We start from the raw sequence: 18,570 nt of genomic DNA on the forward strand, positions 1-18,570 counted from the left end.
CCAACACATTTTGTGCTTGGTATTCAGAATTCTTGGCCAAAGTCCAGGAGAACCCAGAGGAATCCTGGGCAAGGCGCATCATTTCCTAAATGTCATAGCACAAGGACAGGCACGTAGCAAACTTGCATAAATAACTCGTACAAACAAAGCTGCATTTTCAAAATGGTTGCTAAGCACATCTGAAATTTATTCAAGCTAGTCATCTCGACAAAGCAGTCCATTAAGATCTAAAGGTTGGCTGTTTGAGTGTCAGCCCTGGAACCTCTTTGTGGCGAAGCAACAAGCCAACAGGCTTCACACGTCAAAGAAGCACTTGCAATGCTGGTAATTTCAGAAACATGACTTCATATTTGAACTCCTACATGAAACCAACATAATGAGATTTTTTCTCTCCCTCCCATGGTTCTTTTCCTTGCAATATCCATTTAGTTTTTGGATTATTTTTGGAGTTGAAGTTTTTGTCTCCATCAAACTCTCAAATGAGATTTCTAAAAACGGTTTGATAATTCTATTTTCGTATGATGTAAGAATGTACTTTGAAATGGAACTATTTACTATCAAGAGAAGTTCTCATCCAAATATTCCTTTCTACAATTTCATGCAATTTGTCAACAAAGCTAAGTAGCTGATATCGGATCTTAAAATTGTAACTGTCAAATGGTAAATACTGAAACCAAATCTTTACCAGGAAAGGGCTTTTGTGCTTCTGGACTGAATTAAAGTCTTCAGTCAAAAATAAATACTTGATCTGCAATGTAAGTGTCAAGGCCTGAAAGTTCTGTAAACATATCAGTTCTTAAGTCACATTGCCTCAAGCTTCAAATAAAACATAAAATTGAACAAAATTGCAAAACCAAAAGCACTTTTTCCTTCTTGATGGTGATCTGTGTTGTTCATGATCTGAAGAGGAAGACCTGGCAAACTGCAACCAGCAGACAACAGTTGCCAGAAAAGGAAGCAGACGTCTTTCAGCCAGCTGCTGACATGGGCTACAGCTACATGTCTGGTCGCATCTGTGGACGAAGTGGCTGCAACCATATCCAGTCTTGACCATGGTCATCAGGTATCCATTGGCATCACATACATAGTATCCATCAAAGAACACACAGACAGTACAATCCATTTGGGTATTTAATCCAAGGGGTGGTATCCACAGCAAGTACTCCATCAGTGAGCTTTCCATGCCTACCAAGCATACCTGGCTTTCACCAGGCTACATCAGGCAAACACGGTGTCTGTAGGAAAGTACTCCAAGTAATCCACGTCTGCTAGTATGTCCGTTTGCCTGTCCATCCATGTGTGCATTAATGCAACTGTTGACTGCATAGCAATCCATGAGGTATGTAAAATCCATGTTGAGATCTCCAATAGTGTACTCCACGTAAACAAATCCAAGCGATGGGTAAATATCCGTTTTCCGCTGCTAAACAACGTCAAATGTGTAAATCCAAAATAAAAGAGCGAGAAAAAAGTACAGTTTCAACAACCGCGCACGCAAATATCAATACTCCATACACGACAGTTAACTGCATGGTATTTCTGAAAGTGTGTAAAGACAGTAAAGAGTGATAATCTTAGAGAACGTGATATATCCATCGTTATGATCCAGTGAGCTGTATACTCCAGGGTAGCAACTCCAATTGAGAGCAGGGACTAAAACAAAAATCCATGATGGGCAAGTACACCGGAGGTACTCCAATAGAATATCCAAAAGAGTACAATGTTCCACATAAGAGGGGAGCAAAATAAAAGCTGGTCACGATGTGAAATAGCAACTAAACCACACAATTGAAGTTTTACTTTACACGCACAGCACAAAACAAAACCGACCAAGGCAAAGGCTTATGTAGGTGTAGTGTTCCAAAACAAAATCCAAAATGGCAGTTTGTATTATTAGTCCCAAGTTGACAGGCAATGCTCCAAAGATGGTCAGGGGTTGTGTCCCTGTCTAGCAACGGAAAAGTAACTAAATGCTGAATTGAACTCAAAGTCAAGAAAACAGTCTCAATTTTGTTGCACCTGGAAGTCAGCTCATACTTCTACGGTTTAATTTCTACAACTGCGTGATCACCCAGTTGTATAGATGCAGGTATGAAAGGCATCTAGTTTGGTCACGTGACAATCCCAAAAGACGTGCAGCTACAGTGTCTAGTACTATGTGAACGACTGTTAATGCTTTCTGTGAACACTGCAGAAGATACGCAAGGGGTAAGTCTTGTACTAAGTCATTGTTCTACGTATGGCATTTGGTTTAGTGATGTGTTGGATGTTTGGCAGAAAGAGATAGACTACTACAGTACATGTCAGACGAGCGGACCTGTCACCCGGATTTCTCCCACCGGGAGCTGGACGACAGATTGACGCCATCCCAACGATAGAAACACCACCATCAACCAACATCGGCAGGCAGAAATGTCAACTTACCCCTTTGGCCAAGGGAATGATCCTGATCCACGGGCAGCACTTCCGGTTGGGACATGAAATGTTCCGCGGTCGGGTTCATGAGTCCGAGTGACAATGCTTCCAGTTGTAGATCCCTCGCAGTATTCCGTTCTCAGGGAACAGTTCTCCAGTAAGTTCTCTGCTCCATGGGCCTTGGACGCTGACTTGATGTCCATAAACGCCACTGTGGCCGCTGGGCCGCCATCACTCTCCTTATTCAGGTGGAGTTTTACACTCTGGATTTTACCATATCTGAAATGGGAACAAGGTCAAGGTGAAAAAGACAGAACAAGGAAAACTAAATAAATAAATTATGTTCTATTTGTCTGAAATTCAACAATTGTGGATCTGTAATATTTGATTTACTGGAGGATCTGTATTATTTGTTCCATTCCTGAAACCAGATGTAGAACTTATAAAGGACACACTTGATAAAAACTGGGCTATTACAGCTGAGCTCATCTATTAGTGCTTTCAAATAGTTAAAGTACCAAGAAGGAACTGATTTCAAGGTCTACCCAAGGGGCAGACAATTTGATTTTATGGATGCTGGGATTTTTTGGAAATAAATATTGTTCCTGAAATCAACCCATAAAATAATTTCTCCCCAGGTTTAAACAACATTGAACAACAACATTGTCCTGATACAAATATTGGCTTGGCTCCTCCTTTCACAGATTTTTTTTTTTTAAAGCAGTGACCGAAAACCTTCAATCCAAATCAAATATTAAATGGTTGGTCCTCAACAGAATACATTCCTGGCCTATATTCTTTATAGCACAATGGATTTCCATGAACAAACCATGAACATTTTAGCCAAGTATTACCAACATACTTCCATTGATTTTCTCTAGTTTTAGGACAAATCTATTGATCCTGTACTTCAGCATCCTCCCATAACATGGTGGTATGCATTCAGGCTGTAATATCAATTTCAGAACATGTTGAATGTCAACAGACCTAATGTGTCCGGTGAGTGGTACTGGATTTCAACTTTTGCAGTGCACTACTGAATAAGGTTAGTAATGTATTCCCAAGCACTGCCATGTCTGAAAATCTGTGTGTCAATTTGGCTATGGGAGGTTCAAATAGACAGAGAATACTATCTAATAATTTCCATGTTTCTGTGGGGTCTTAGTTTAACTGTCCCTAGTGATGTGCCACCAGACACACTGTCGGAAACTGAGGCTGCATGAAACACTGACAAGGCTAGACTGGCCAGATATACATGTTATTTTATTGCTCAGGAGAGTAAGGAAGGGCCTTTACAGACAGACTGGTTGTGAGAAATAACATCATGCTATTAACAAGAAAATCTTTTACATCGAACAGGGAGTTATGAACATTTATTATGACCCTGGAACAAAACTTAAATATTTCAAAACTAATCAGTGAGTGAATGAGTATGGTTTTACGCCACTTTTAGCAATATTCCAGCAATATCACAGCGGGGACAAAACCAATCAACTGACATATTAGTCACATTAAGAATAATGACATGAAATTCCATTTTTTGGAACTTGTAAAGATAAAGTCAAGGCAAAACAGTACCAAGAGTCAATTCTATTACACCATATCCACAAATAAACAAGACCTTGTGCAGAAATACATAACTCATAGAGCCAGTGTCTTGTGACTTCCAAATTCAATGAAGGACACAAGCAAGAATGTACTTGCTAACACTCTTATCAGGAAAGATTGTTGCCAATCATATCACCCTAGTGATTACCTCCGGTTGGAGTCTGGGTCTCAATGCCAAAGTCACAGTTAGAAAAAACAAATTCCATTCAGATGAATACTTTCATGAAATGCTGATTCATTTCATACTAGATACTAGATGTTTATACATTACGAGCATCTAAATTACTTCAAAAGTATGGTTTGCTAAAAAATCTGAGATACAAAGTGATATGGCTCTCATCCAACTCTGTTTCATTACAAGAGTGTGTGAAAAGAAAATTGACCCAAAGTATAAGTTCATATTTTTGGCCTTTCCTAATTGATTGCCCACGCATTAATTCAATATGACTTGTAAACAAGCTGGCACTTGGGTACAAGGTCTAATGCCCAGCAAACATCTGTGCCATTGACTCAAACATGCCTATATTGAAATTTGGGTCTGACTGTTGGTTTATCAGCTATGCATATGCTGAGTGACTACATTATACATGTCCTTGATGGGAGGCAAGATACCAACAGCTGCTGCTTGCAACGACCCAACTATCAGAGCATGAAGCTGTCATTGGAAACTGATAACGAACTAGGGAACATTTATCATTAATGTTGCACAACACCTGACATTGTAATGTATGTCTGTCTTCTCTCTTGTACCATGAACTCGGCACCTAAATTGTTTTGCAAATGGCCCTGTTACAAATTCAAGCACTCTGAAACCACATCTGCCTTGAGACAAGCATACAGGAATTTATGCATTTATTCGAGCATGCACATTCTACGAACTCTAATCATGAAGGACATTTCCAAATTCCACGCAATAGTCACACAAAACATGTTTGATGCAATTCCTTATTTCGACTTTTATCATATATGTTTTATCAAGTGAACCACTGACTTCACTTTAACTAAGTATACATAATCCGAGTTCAGACATACTCACAAAAAGAACAAATATGTGTCGGAAAATGAAAATTATGTGTTGCTATTCGTCAAATTTGCACACAAAAGACCAAACAGCTATAAAAACATATTGAGTTTGTACACAAAAGTATTTGCTGTGTCAGTGATGAAACATGCTTTTTCAATATGAAAAAGTGAGTGCTCGTCCATTTCCTGTCTGCTTGATTGTCTCATAACAGACCCAGCAAGTAGTTTTGTGTGTGAACAGGGTGTATGTTTCAGCTGGTCAACAAAACACATTTCTATCTAATTGGACAGATGTTATTTTCCCTCTTTGGGATTCCTGAGCGTTCAGTAATTCGTGTTGCCACATTATGCATTTAGTGTTGTTTATTTTGTGCGTTTTTTGGTCAACTATGGAATCATTTCTCTCACTATCCTCACCCCTTCAAAATCGCTTTTTGGGGGGGGTAACATACTAGTTACTTCTCTCAATTTTTTTCATAGCATTATAGTTAATCTGTCACGCCATGACTTGAAAGACTGGAGTGGTCCTTAACTTCTTTTGAGCAGTATATTATTAATGTCTCCAAAATCCAAAGACTGTTTCTTTTGTATCCTGTCCAGCCATTAACATAATCACTGATAATAACCTCTGTTCACTTCCAATGCAGGGCATGATCATGTGATCAAACCATAGTGCAATTGGTTCAGCCTTCTAGACCTTTCTGCTATCAGCTACACCCCGATCCACCATGACAGCTTGAATTCACATGTGAGATCTCTGCTAACCCACCAGCCTTGCTAGCTGTTCAGCTCAACAACACAACACAGCCAATAGAAGATAGACAGGCTTGACTCGGCAGGAACAGTGAACCTGGCCTAGGTGCACACCTGCTTGTAATTCCCATCTAGATAGTACTCTGAGAAGATACTAGTGCACTTTGCGTGTATCTGTGGCATGCTACTTGCTGGTGAATACCAGCAATATAAACATGTTTACACCAGATATCTACCCTTTGGCTGTGGAAACATGTATATATCTTGTTATGTCTGATTTAGGCTTTCTTAGTTTTCTCTTCTGCGTATTATGTGTCTTGAAGGGGAATGGACTTCTAAATAATAAACTGTTGTGGAAGGAAATGCTGAAGTCATAGCAGATGACTGTTGATTCTTTCTGTAAAGTTGACCAATTTATTTCAAACCAAATTCTTCATCTTCAAATGCCAAACTGTTCCTTTGCAACCTACCACTTTTAACAATTACTTAATTTCAGCTTTTATCACATCCATTAAACTGTATTTTCACTTGAAAGAGGAATATATTCACACAACAATGATTTATTAACATTCAACTATTTAATCGCAAGTAGCTTTATTTGATCCAACAGGACCTATTTACCTCCACCCATATTACATATGAACACAGCCAGGCAATCTCTGTACAAGCACCATTACCCAGTCACCAAACAAGTTGGGTCATAAAAATGTCAATCGTTGACTTTTGAAATCTATCCAAGGACTGTGGACTTTGCCATGATAGATTTGCCTGTACGGGTCACAGCAAACCCCAAACCTGCTCAGCTGGCAAACAGCCAAGCTTTGAGTCACAATTGTCACTTTCCTTGGTGGTAAACACCCCGAGGGGAAGCGACCTGTTTACAGGATACTACCCTGCCCCCCACTGCCCCCCCCCCTCCCCCCACCGTTCTACTTCTACTGCGGCTTCATTAGAGACACCATCAGAATCTCCGCCCAGTGTTATCACTGGGATAGGGCAAAGGTCAACTGGCAGCTAGCCAAGTTTCAAATGACACTCAAGTTCCCAGGGTGTGGGTCTATATCATCAAGCTGAACAACAGTCTACATGCTCTGGTCGCTGTGGAGAGACAGATAATGGACTGAGACTTGTAAAGGGCTGGAGATGGGCCAATTACTGTGCACAGTATTGCTTGCAGTTGAGGCAAACATCCTTAGCCCCAAGTCACATTAAAAATATAGCTTTCAGCATCAAGATAAGATTTTGTTATTTTGGGTGATATTTCATGTTTCTTGAACATGTTGAAAGGAATGTGGTGTCAAATATTTAGACTATTTCCATTTTATCTTGAGAAGCCACAACCAAGGGCTGAGTACATCAGAAATGTACCAAATAGTAGTTTCTGACCAGCCAGTAGTCCAAAGCCTGTGTCAAGAAGTGTTTTGTCTCCTACACTTAGCTGATAACAGTCCACATGTTACAAATCCCCTGAAATGACTCAAAAAGACAAGACTGGGAAAGTGTTTGGCACAGACAAATGCCATAAAATGTTGTGCAATCTTCATGTGAATCATATTAATTTCTCACATGCAAGGATGGGAATAAGCAGTTGCCTCCAAGTCAGGCTGGATTGGATTTTGAAGCAATTTGAGTGAGTGAGTGAGTTAAATCACGTCACATCAGCAATATTTCAGCCATATCGTGACGAGAAGCAATTTGAGAGAACATAGTGTATATACTCATGATTCTGCCTGACTTGATTTTATTGAGTGAGTGAGTTGGGTTTTATGCCATTTTTAGCAATATTCCGTAAATATATCATGGCAGGGACGCCAGAAATGGACAAGACACACTGTACCCATTGTTCCCTACTATCGCTATCGGTTTGTTCCAAGTGGCAGTACAAAGTTGATGTGACAGTATGAAATGTACTCTATGTAAACCCAAAAGCTCCTTTCAAATTCCACAGATAAGCCCGTTAATATCAAATTCCTCATCCACAAACATCAAAACACTTATATTTAGATACAACCCCCAAAATACTGAGGCTAGATGCAGCCAGGCAGGATATCAAAATTCCAAACGTACACTGTAGAACCTAATTTTCAGATCAGCAGCAGAAAATGTTCAGCTCTCACACAAACTACTGAAAAACAAGCGAGTCTAGGAAAGTGACACGAAAATCAATAATGTTTTGTAAGAGAAGCTCTATAGCTTATTTTTATCTTGTTCATAGCAAGACTACTTGTTTCAGTTCTGTCTGGATATACATTTCCCAAGCTTGACCTTTTCCTAGTTGTAGAATCACCTGATCTCTCCACCAGGCACATCTGCCACGTTGCTCACTGACTCTCAACACTGCTATGACTCATCACACTATTATGGGCTATTTGTCATAAGCAACACTCGCTGAGGTCATGCGATCTGTATCTATCTCACAGCTGGTTTCCGAGAAACACTGATTAGATAGCACTGAGAATATGGCATTTGCTACACTTCAGTAATGAAATGTATAGATCCCTATCCTTAATATTCCTTCCAAATTAAAATCTGTCTATGCCACAGTTACGAAATGCAAACACAACCCAAATGATAAGCCAGTAATTAAATGGAGTCGCACTACCTACCAAGGTGTATTGGATTGAGTCTATTGGTGGGTTTCACTACTGTTCAAACAGCTGTTGGGCAATTTCACAGGGTTAGAAATTGGCACTAGTCCTGAAGTCCTTTCCAAACTGCCCAATAGTAAAGGTATCCGGACTAGTAGAAATTGGCCCATTTTAAGTGTTTTTGTATATGTTATCATTATAAGGATTAGTGGACAAAAGCTGTTAGTTTCTAACCCTGTAATTCATCAGCTTGTTAATAACATTTCAATTGTAATTTATTTAATGTCTGCCACAATGTAAAACACCCAAGCTCATATTTTCAAAATATGCTTCTCTCCTTGCCAAAATTAGTCCATCGAGTATATATCCTTCCACTGTACAATGGTCGGTTTCCCAGAAAGACAAGCTTGCCAGTCTGATATTAGAACTTCAGAGTAAGTAAAATTATATCTAGAAAATATTTCTTTGTGACAGAATTCCTTTTCAAACCATGAATTGCGACTTTTCAAAAACAACACTTACAAACTGGAATATATTCTCTGTAAATATTAACCTGAGCAAGTCATCTTTTAAGATTCAATACTTTATGAAATATTTCAGAAATATACTTCTAGTTACAATTCACAACCTAAAGAGTGAAATTTAGATTATTTCAAAAGCCCCCAGAAAATATGTATAACAGCAACATGACAATGCGCTGCACTTCAACGTCAGCTTGTTCGAGTTATAACTCTGTCTTATGCTAAGTCACCATGCTTCCATCACAACACGACATGCTAATGTCAAACTCACAAAGGAAATATCCTGATAAAATCTCTCCTACATTCACTCAGCATGCTTGAGCATTGGTATTCATGTGATTTAAGTTTATTATGGGACTAAAAAAATATGGAAATGCGGAAGAAAGATTGTCAGCATGTCTGACACGAACTTCCAGTGCTATAATGACGATGAATACTATTGTCACCCCAATGTCAATTGAAGGTTGTTACTGAAAGGTGCACACCCAAAACCTAATTTGCTGCCATGGCCTCCTGTTCTGACATGATCTGCTTGCTGGTGGGACATGGGTTCAACGGTCACATTTTCTGAAGAGCTGTAAATTTCGAGGCATTACACAAGGACAGCGTCTTTTAAATTCACAAATATAACATTATGATATTATTTATCAATGAAATATATGAAGCTTGAGAGATGGTGTGAAATAAGAACAATTTGAATGAATTCTGAAAAAACAAAGGTACTTAAATTTAATTTAGTAGGGTACATAAGTACACCTTTTCAACAGATTACGAAAATCATGATTCATTATGACGCTGTTCTTATTTCTGACAGGAAAGAAACTTGGTTCCAACAGTATGGCGACATTTTGAAATTAACATAATTCATTGACAAGAAGTGACATCTAAATCAGAACACATGTATCTGAGACCCACACATTAACATAAATCCATCTCCATGGCACATCAAAACCTCTCCCATATTACAATTAATCCCAAATAAGCCCTGCTCCAAGCTCCCCACAATAGCAAATCAATGTGGCAGGCAGGACCAACCATAGCACAACTCGCCTTGCAATAATAAACTGCGCATATTAGCCGTTCATCCGACACATTTCTGGGCCAAAGGGATATTCAATTTATTGAAATAAACTAGCTTTATATCGGCATATCGATTGTAGCAGAGTCAAAACTGCTGAAAACACACCCAGATTGAGATGTGTTTATTGCATTTTCCCATTCCACAACGGTAGCATAAAAAGAACTCAGGACACAACTGAAAATTGCTGGCTGGCTGCGTGGTTGACTTTCAAAACAGCCTGCGCACTGACCTAGCCATGGAAACTTAGCATGTCTCAACTAGATCCAATGATTTGCTGGGGCAAACACGAGCTGGCCCTCTGCCAACAAAACCCCTGGCAAGATGCCAAAACACTCAAGGCTAGAGATAAAAGCAAGCAAAGATTAATCATGTTGTCATGGCAACCAGCACATAACAGGCTCAAACAGCCCAGTGTTTGTGCGAGCAGGTATCTGGGCTATTTTGGGACCACTATCTCAGCCCTCGCCCGGGCCTGGCTGCAAGCTGAATTTTCAAACCAGACCCACAACGATTTTCCAGCCATTTTTCTGCCCATCAAAGTCTCTCACCAGTGAATATTGTGTGAAAAGGAATATATCAAACCTTTGTGAAATATATGGAATTAATACTGTGCGTGAAAATTCCAACAAATATGAATTAGAGCGGATATATATGCGCTGCCCGGGACCAGGAATAACACAAAGGATTCTAGCTTTCCGCCATACGCTACTTGCTTTAGCAAACTGTTTCAATTAAACTGTATCTTTAATATTACTTTCCAGAATATGAGCTTTCATGAACATATATCAAATTTTAAAGGTTTCATGTCTGTCGGAAAGGCTGCTGTTGATTTTTTATGGTTTGTCAGCACAGCAAGGCCTCATTATGTAAATTTATGTAGGCCATGATATATAGCTGAAAGCATGCTTAGTCAAAGGCTGAAAGCAGAGGCCATTTTGAATGCTTTGATTTACTATTGCATGACAATAAAAAAATGTTCATGTTGTTCTGCTTCGCACAATTAAGTTTGTGTACAGTGAAAGTTATCTCAATGTCGGTTATATTTTGGGTTCCTGATTTGATTGAACTTGTATTAACTCATATCCTAGTCTGTCTTTTTCATGTGGAATCATTTATGTTGGTGGTGTTCACTGAACCCTCTCGGTTGCCTTTACCATGTCTGTTCAGTGTTTACAGCAGAAGCATGGCCATGTATAAGTTAACTGGATTTTGCTTCAGCATTTGATGTCTGGAAACAGTTGACCTACTTAATATATTTTCAATATGGCTTTCTTTCTTTGCAGGAAATGTTCCACATCAGTTTATGATTCATATACTATTGATACAAGATGTTCTGGAAATTAACATTTTAAAAAAAATCCTTTTTGATGTCTAAGATTTTCTTTAAATAATGCTGATTGTAAAATTAACAGTTCTGGTGGTGGCATTCAAGTAGGATTCAACAAGTCAGTTTACTTGAATGAATGTGTTTATCGATATCCCTCAAGATTGAAAAATCATTTCTCTTTTTCACTTTGGAAAATGTTCATGTACTATCAGTGTGTATAACAGAAACATTCTTTTCCATGTAAAATGACATGGAGAAATATATTTACCACTGTCTTCGCCTTTTTCCCCTCAAACATTTTGTAACTGACTGATAAATTATATCTTCTCAACTTCAGCATAATAAGCTTGAATGGGGGGTATTTATCAAGTTATGTAACACTTATGTAATGGCGTACATATGCCATACTCAAAACACCTTTGGTCAACTGTCAAAACCAGTTTTTATGAACAGCTTTAGAAAACAAAATCATTAATTCACTCCCAATCTTCTTATGTTCATTTGATTCAAATTTCATACAAGGAAGATATTCTTCAAAGTGCCATGTCTAGAATTTCATTTTATGGCTGATTTCTTTTATTTAAATCAGATGCTGATGTATCCAGTCCATGTTACCCATGGCTGTTTTGATACATTAGGAGGAAGGAGTCTTAAAAACGTTTGCTTCATGATATTCCTGGCAAATTTCTTTTTACGTCATATCTGTCCTTCATGGTTCAACAGGACTTATCAATGACCTAGATCTATTAAAACCATTTTCTTGATTGCCAAAATCGTGTTCACCATGTCCAAAAACACACACAGCATAAGAAAATCAGGTTCAAAGGAAAATGACAACGCAAATTCCGGTTGACCTTCGGTATCTTCTGCTTGCATTCATTTCAATGCCCTGAACGGAACAAGTGGCTTTCTGAATACATTTTACTGAACATCAAGTGTTACTGGACTTGTGATACCACTTTCACAGCTTATTTCAACAGCCCAACAAATATTTTTCTCACATTGCATCTATGAAAAATATGATTGCAAATGAAGGCTGGAATGCAGAAAAAGAAATCAATCATAACTTGCAAAATATAATTTCAGTGCTGTCCATCTGGATTCGTACTTCATTTGATTGATGATCCCAAGCTGCAGCCTCCAGGCATGTTCTGTGTCAAATGTTGTGGACATTTAAGATGTAAAACGCACTACTTCACAGGATGTTTTAATTGACAGACGAGGAATATAATACCAAATGCCACCTTGCAAAACTCAAACATCATATTGAAAATTCAGTCCAATGATGGCCATGACCTTTCCTATGGCTCACTGGCAACTGCGATATTGGGAATATATGCAAATTTGGTATGAATAATACTGTTCTGGATACAAATATATAGCATATTTAACACCAGAAACATTTACACTACCTTGGAAAATGACATTAATGGCCTACTGATGACTTTGGGATTTGTGTGGTCCATAAACATATGACCATGACCTTTACTGTGCCACGGCTACTGAGTTGCTGACCTGTGAGCATGGTGCGAAGGATTGGAGGGCTACAGGAGACACCAAGGGCATTTACTAACTTCACTGCCACAGGCAACTTCTTCCCTGTCCACAACGTAGCTGCCAAATGTGAAGTAAACAACATACCAAATGATATTACTGAAGCAATCACTGAAAATTTATGATTTTGACATGGCAGCAATAATCCATCTCTGAGGACAAGGGTCATTTAATGTGATTCTAACTTTGTGCTGGAGCTGATAAATCAACTGCGGGACTGGATTTATCAATACCACACACATGACTCAGTTGTTTGGAATGCGCTGTGAACTGGGAACTAGTATACAGTGTATATACAAGCTAATTAGCATTCTGGCTTCTTGCCAAATGTAACAGCTGTCACGAGTCAGAGCAGTTGGAAATGCCACATTCTACAGACAGAGTTGGACACAATACAACTAATTAGTGCATGAGAGGTCTGTGTTTCCAGATCTAAAGCTATTATTTATATCTGGCCTTTGCACCGAATATTATAAAGGTAATTTGTGCAGTAAATCCCTCCTGCTAAACAAATACGTCTATTTCAGCAATGAATAATCAAGATGGAAAGTCCAATTAATTCTGAAATTGCTCTCAAAGGATTAATATTGTGAAACAGGAAACCTTTACAAAACTGCCATCTTGCATCCGTGAGCCAATCAAAATGACTACAAGCAACGTGTGCCATGGCATTTAAAATTAGGGCAGCATTAGCAGCTACTAGTCCTTCAGTTCCAAAGTTAAAATATTCAAAGGATCATTAGAAAAATATAGAATTTCTATCACGAGTGACTATACAGAGAAGATGTGTGTGGCCGAGTTTCAACAGGTACACAATATTTAATATCTGATGTGAACTAATAATATTTCAATATTTATTACACATTATCATATGTTCAACATCTTGGCAATTTGCAACAGAAGCAAAATTTGTATACTAGAATACAACTACCAAATTGAATATAAATAAGATAGTCGGATGTGGTGACTTCTAGATTCATTCTCAACTGTGCCAGAACAGCTATATTAATGTCTGCATTCCCCTTGTATTCCCCTCAGACAAATAATCCTAATGAGGAATATCTTCATTCCTTTAAGAATAAATAACATTTTGCATCAGTGCACCATGTATGCTGTTAACAGTTCAGCAGAAATGTTTTTGTGTTCAATATCCCTTTTGAGACAATATTCATCAGGATGTTTACAAAGCTAGATTGATAATGACAGCATCTGGCACATCACGGAACTGGAAATGTTGAATCAATGGGATCTTTAACAACTTTAGCCCCCGTAAAATGGCAATCAGTGTTTCAATGAAGTGGGGCTTTGAGGCTTGCTTATATATAGTATCTGAACGTACGAACCCCCATAAAACAAACATTTAACATGATGGTGATGACTTTGGTGTTTATATTTTAACAGTCAGCACAAAATGAAAAGTATTGTGATGCTGTTCAAGAGTGTGCCCACTCATCAGGTGTAAAGTATCATGTCTTTCAATCAGGCACGTTCAGTTCAGAATACTTCATATAATAACAATGAAATCTACTGAAAATGCCACAATATTTTTGACAGTGGGCTCAAAAGCTCTTGGCAAAGACTGTACAAAACAATACTGGGATTCTATGGTAACACAAGATACTGTGATACACAGCAAAGACATAGAGTATCTGGTATCTCAGTATCTACTTGTTCAGTACTACTCATTGTATCAAAAAGAAATAGGTGTACATACATTTTGGTCTCTGACAAAAGCATTGGAGTCAACTAGTCCGAACTTGTCTCAAAATCCTTTTCAGTTGAGTTTAGTGTTTGTGCATATGAACTATTATTAGCTGAGCATACCGGACCAAACAGAATTGTAATAGATTCAGACAAGTGGCTCAAGTTGCAGACTCTGTATATATTATGATCATGTTTGACAAAAGTTGAACAGGAGAGACTTGGGTACAGTGTTTGAAGGATGGAAGACAACGGCCCTTTTCACAACACTAATGGTAATGCCTCAATATTTAGCCAGGCTGATGGACTCCCTTCAATTTCTAAAACTGCAGAAGTTAATATAGACATGACAAGTTCATGCCAACAAGCTACACTGCCACCACTGCTAACTTCAGTACAAACAAACAGTTAACCTTACTCAGAAACGAATGACCAGAAGTAGGTGATTTTCCTGATACTAAACATCTAGCTTTGGGACATAAGAAGTACAAAAACAATGCATAATACCAGACCAAATATTCTTCATACACTGGTTTTAGATTCTGGCACAATCAGATATTATATTCATGACTTCTTGTCAAGTCCTACACATCAAGCATAAATGGAATGCCATCTTTGATGATTAATGTTATTCATGCTTAACAGCATTCAAAATATGTTTAACAGCGCATGGAATGGCAGTATTGCTCATGCATACCCAAGTAGTGTTCGTTTTGGATCACTGAAGAGTATATAATGAATTCTGTTCTCCAATGTGTCCAAAGCTTTATCTATCTAGAGCTCTGAACGTACTTGTTCAAACCTGCCAGTTACGCCCATAATTGATATGGTTCGGTTTTTATATTTAAACAAACTGGAAACAGTTACAAAACCAAACAGGTATATGGATTGTTGAATGATGTGATCACATGATACAAAGAAGGAACATGTAGCTGCACAAGGACATTCTCAAACATACCACTTTGTGCAATTTTTACTTACATATTCTGACAAAAAATCAAACAGAATAAGCTATCAAGAGTAAGGCTGCCATTTGATGGCAAGGACAGCCAGAATGCCTGGACAATAGCCTATGAAAACTTGGATTCATCTAGATATGAGCACAATTTAGAGTCATTTCTTGTCTACAGGACATTGATAACGAAATAAAACACAAAATATGTTGATACAAATATGGCTTATAAACATGATAAATAAATATGATTATTTCGGATACAAATTGTATCAAATACACAGGATTTCTGCGTTGTGTGAACCCTGAGAATTGCCTTCACATTTGTCCCCATTGTTGGAAATTAGACCAAGGCCATGAGAAAAGCAAGTGATTGCATGGAACAGAGCTCAATCCAATCAGCAGTTTGCCGAAGACATACAGATCTAAGGCTGATGGTGTCCTTGACTGGCGAAATTTGAACACAGCAGAAGAAACCCATCTCATTTGGTTACTAGCCCTCACAACAATATGATGAGGAGAACCTTCGAGATTATTATAAGTACCATGGCTACTTGAACAACTGAGAACTGACTGAAGGTGCAGTGCCAGTTTCTTACAGACGTTGGAAACTGTCAGATAAACATTGTCACAAGGTTAACACATGAATACAATCCTATATTGAAATGAAGAATTGCAATTAAAAAACGTCGGGCTACCATAACATAAGCTGGAGGTATTGGTTATTGAACAATAATGACTGCTTTAGAAACAACTTCTGATTTGGTTGGTTGGTTGTTTAACGCTGCACTCAGCAATATTCCAGCTATATGACGGCGGTCTGTAACATTTAAAGGTATGGATGGACAAACTAATTTCCCCAAAACAACTTTTAATGCATGCAGTGATTGCTTCTACAGTTTTTGTTAGTTTGTTGTTTAATGAAACTCAGAAATATGATGGAAGCATTAATCAAACCAGGGCCACAAAAACCAGTGATTGATATCATGAGAAACATTTCATGCCACTATTGTATTATGACAAAGAATCATGCAGGTCTCTGAGCCTGTTATTGCTTGGGACCAATTCTAACCTGGACTGGAGCTTTTACACAAATTCTCTGAATTCCCTCCACCAATACCATAATCTCAGATAAATAACATGAACCTGATTAATAACATACTACTGTACATAATGACATACATTATGGTTATAATAATACAATGAAACTCAGTTGATAACACATATTAGTCTGCAATACAGTATCGTGACAAAAATTATCGATATTTCCAGTTTTACGAGAAATGCTCAAGATCTTGCTCATACCATATCAGAACACAATCAATAAGTAATATAAAATATATCCAAGACTGATTCAACAACCACTGCACAATATTCACAATTTCCAAGCAGTGAATCATGAGAGGCACAACCCTTGTATTATGATATGCATTGCAATTTGTATGCATTATATCACCCTTGTATATTGTTATCTTCACACAGCCCTCATGATACATATCTCATCACAATCCTTGTTTTGTTCATACTTCTATTTCATAACACACACGCATTTAATAAAGGATGTGTCTATCTTTTTTGTGTAATTCTACATCAAATAGCATTGCTGATATTTCAAGCATTACCAATGAATACTATGGCTACTGATAACAATAAATGAAACCTAATAAATGTCATTAAATATATATAATATAGTCACATGATAAATTTAACAAAGTTATCCTGTCAAAAACAAATCAACAAAACGGTGAAAATGTCAGTAAAAATACATATATTTCACTACCAAACACAATGAATGTTGAATATGAAGGAGCATATGTTTCACTGGAAACACTGACTTCATACAACAGTTTTTCGTAAGCAAAGCATTTTCTGTCAATCAATATTCAACATTCATATTATCCAGACCAACAGTGAAACTGAGAAATCATCTGGAAGTTAGTGAGAGTTAAATAGGGACAGTCAGTTTTACAGGTCTGTCCATCCAACAATCAAAAGGTCACCAACACAATTATTTCACCAATATACATAGTTACAAACATTGATCACAGAGTAGCACAGATTATCCAAATCAGCACAGACGTAGGTTTTTCATTCAGACGAAGAATGTTAACATGGTTAATGCTTGTCTTACTCTTTTCACAAGTCATGAGTACAACAGCTTGGAGAAGAAATGAGTTGTTGGCTGTTAATATTTTAAAACGAAAAATACTCAAAAACTGACTAACAGGGAGTATTGTTTAGCACAAATTCACGTCAATTTCTGTTAGCTGGGGGAGTGAGAACCGACTGCCCTGCATAATCGATAACATTATGTAATCAATGTTTTGGGCCATATTTCAGAGTAAATATCACTATTTCCGACACTTCACACGATCCACGAGAAATTATAGAAATGACTTTATTCGTTGACAAACCAACCAAAGTTATTCTGTCTTCAACCAACACCATTAACAAATGAACACGTGCTTTGCACATTTTAATACACCTACATCTCTGTCACGGCCACAACATTATTAACGCAAGAAACCACAAAATGTACGCTTGTGCGACTAAGGGAAATCAAATTTGACCCATATTGATAAAGCGAAGCGAGCACATGTCAAGCAACGGTAGGGCTTCGATCACAGACGAACCTTGAATACGCCATGTTTATTGCAAACAGGAGCAGTATGGTCTGTCATAGCCGCCGAACTAAACATTGATCAAAACACCAAAATACTGCAGATATAACATAAAACCATGCATAGTACATGTCAACTGTATGTATCGTTTCTTTTGCGCCAAATGTCAATCATTTCTTATACCCAGACTAGCTCAAAATGGCCGAGGGTACAACCGAACGGCCACAGCCACAAAAATAGTATGAGGTGACTTACCGTTGAAAATGGTTATTCACTGAATCTTCCGTACACTTTTCGGGTAGGTTTCTAACCAACAAATACCGTGTTTCTCGAACCATTTCTTCTTTAACTACATGGTTTAATGAAACAAACGCGTTCCATAAACCTATCCGCCAGCGTGAGTATACATCGTTTCGACGCGCTAGG

At 38.0% G+C, this 18,570-nt stretch overlaps 1 protein-coding gene across 4 annotated transcripts in view; it reads right to left on the reverse strand.

Moving 5' to 3' along the window:
- The window catches only part of LOC139477775 (protein split ends-like), a 65,928-nt gene extending 47,358 nt beyond the window's left edge, over positions 1 to 18,570 (reverse strand). For all 4 annotated transcript variants that reach the window (XM_071260191.1, XM_071260190.1, XM_071260189.1 and 1 more), the window contains exons 1-2: positions 18,400 to 18,570; positions 2,425 to 2,694 (exon numbers count right to left, since the gene is read on the reverse strand). In XM_071260191.1, coding sequence (XP_071116292.1) covers positions 2,425 to 2,694; positions 18,400 to 18,482 — 353 coding nt within the window. In that variant the 5' untranslated portion in view covers positions 18,483 to 18,570. The remainder of the gene's footprint in view (positions 1 to 2,424; positions 2,695 to 18,399) is intronic.

The sequence above is a fragment of the Haliotis cracherodii genome, unplaced genomic scaffold, assembly GCF_022045235.1.
Source record: "Haliotis cracherodii isolate W230 unplaced genomic scaffold, xgHalCrac1.p SCAF_35, whole genome shotgun sequence".
NCBI classification, from domain to species: domain Eukaryota; kingdom Metazoa; phylum Mollusca; class Gastropoda; order Lepetellida; family Haliotidae; genus Haliotis; species Haliotis cracherodii.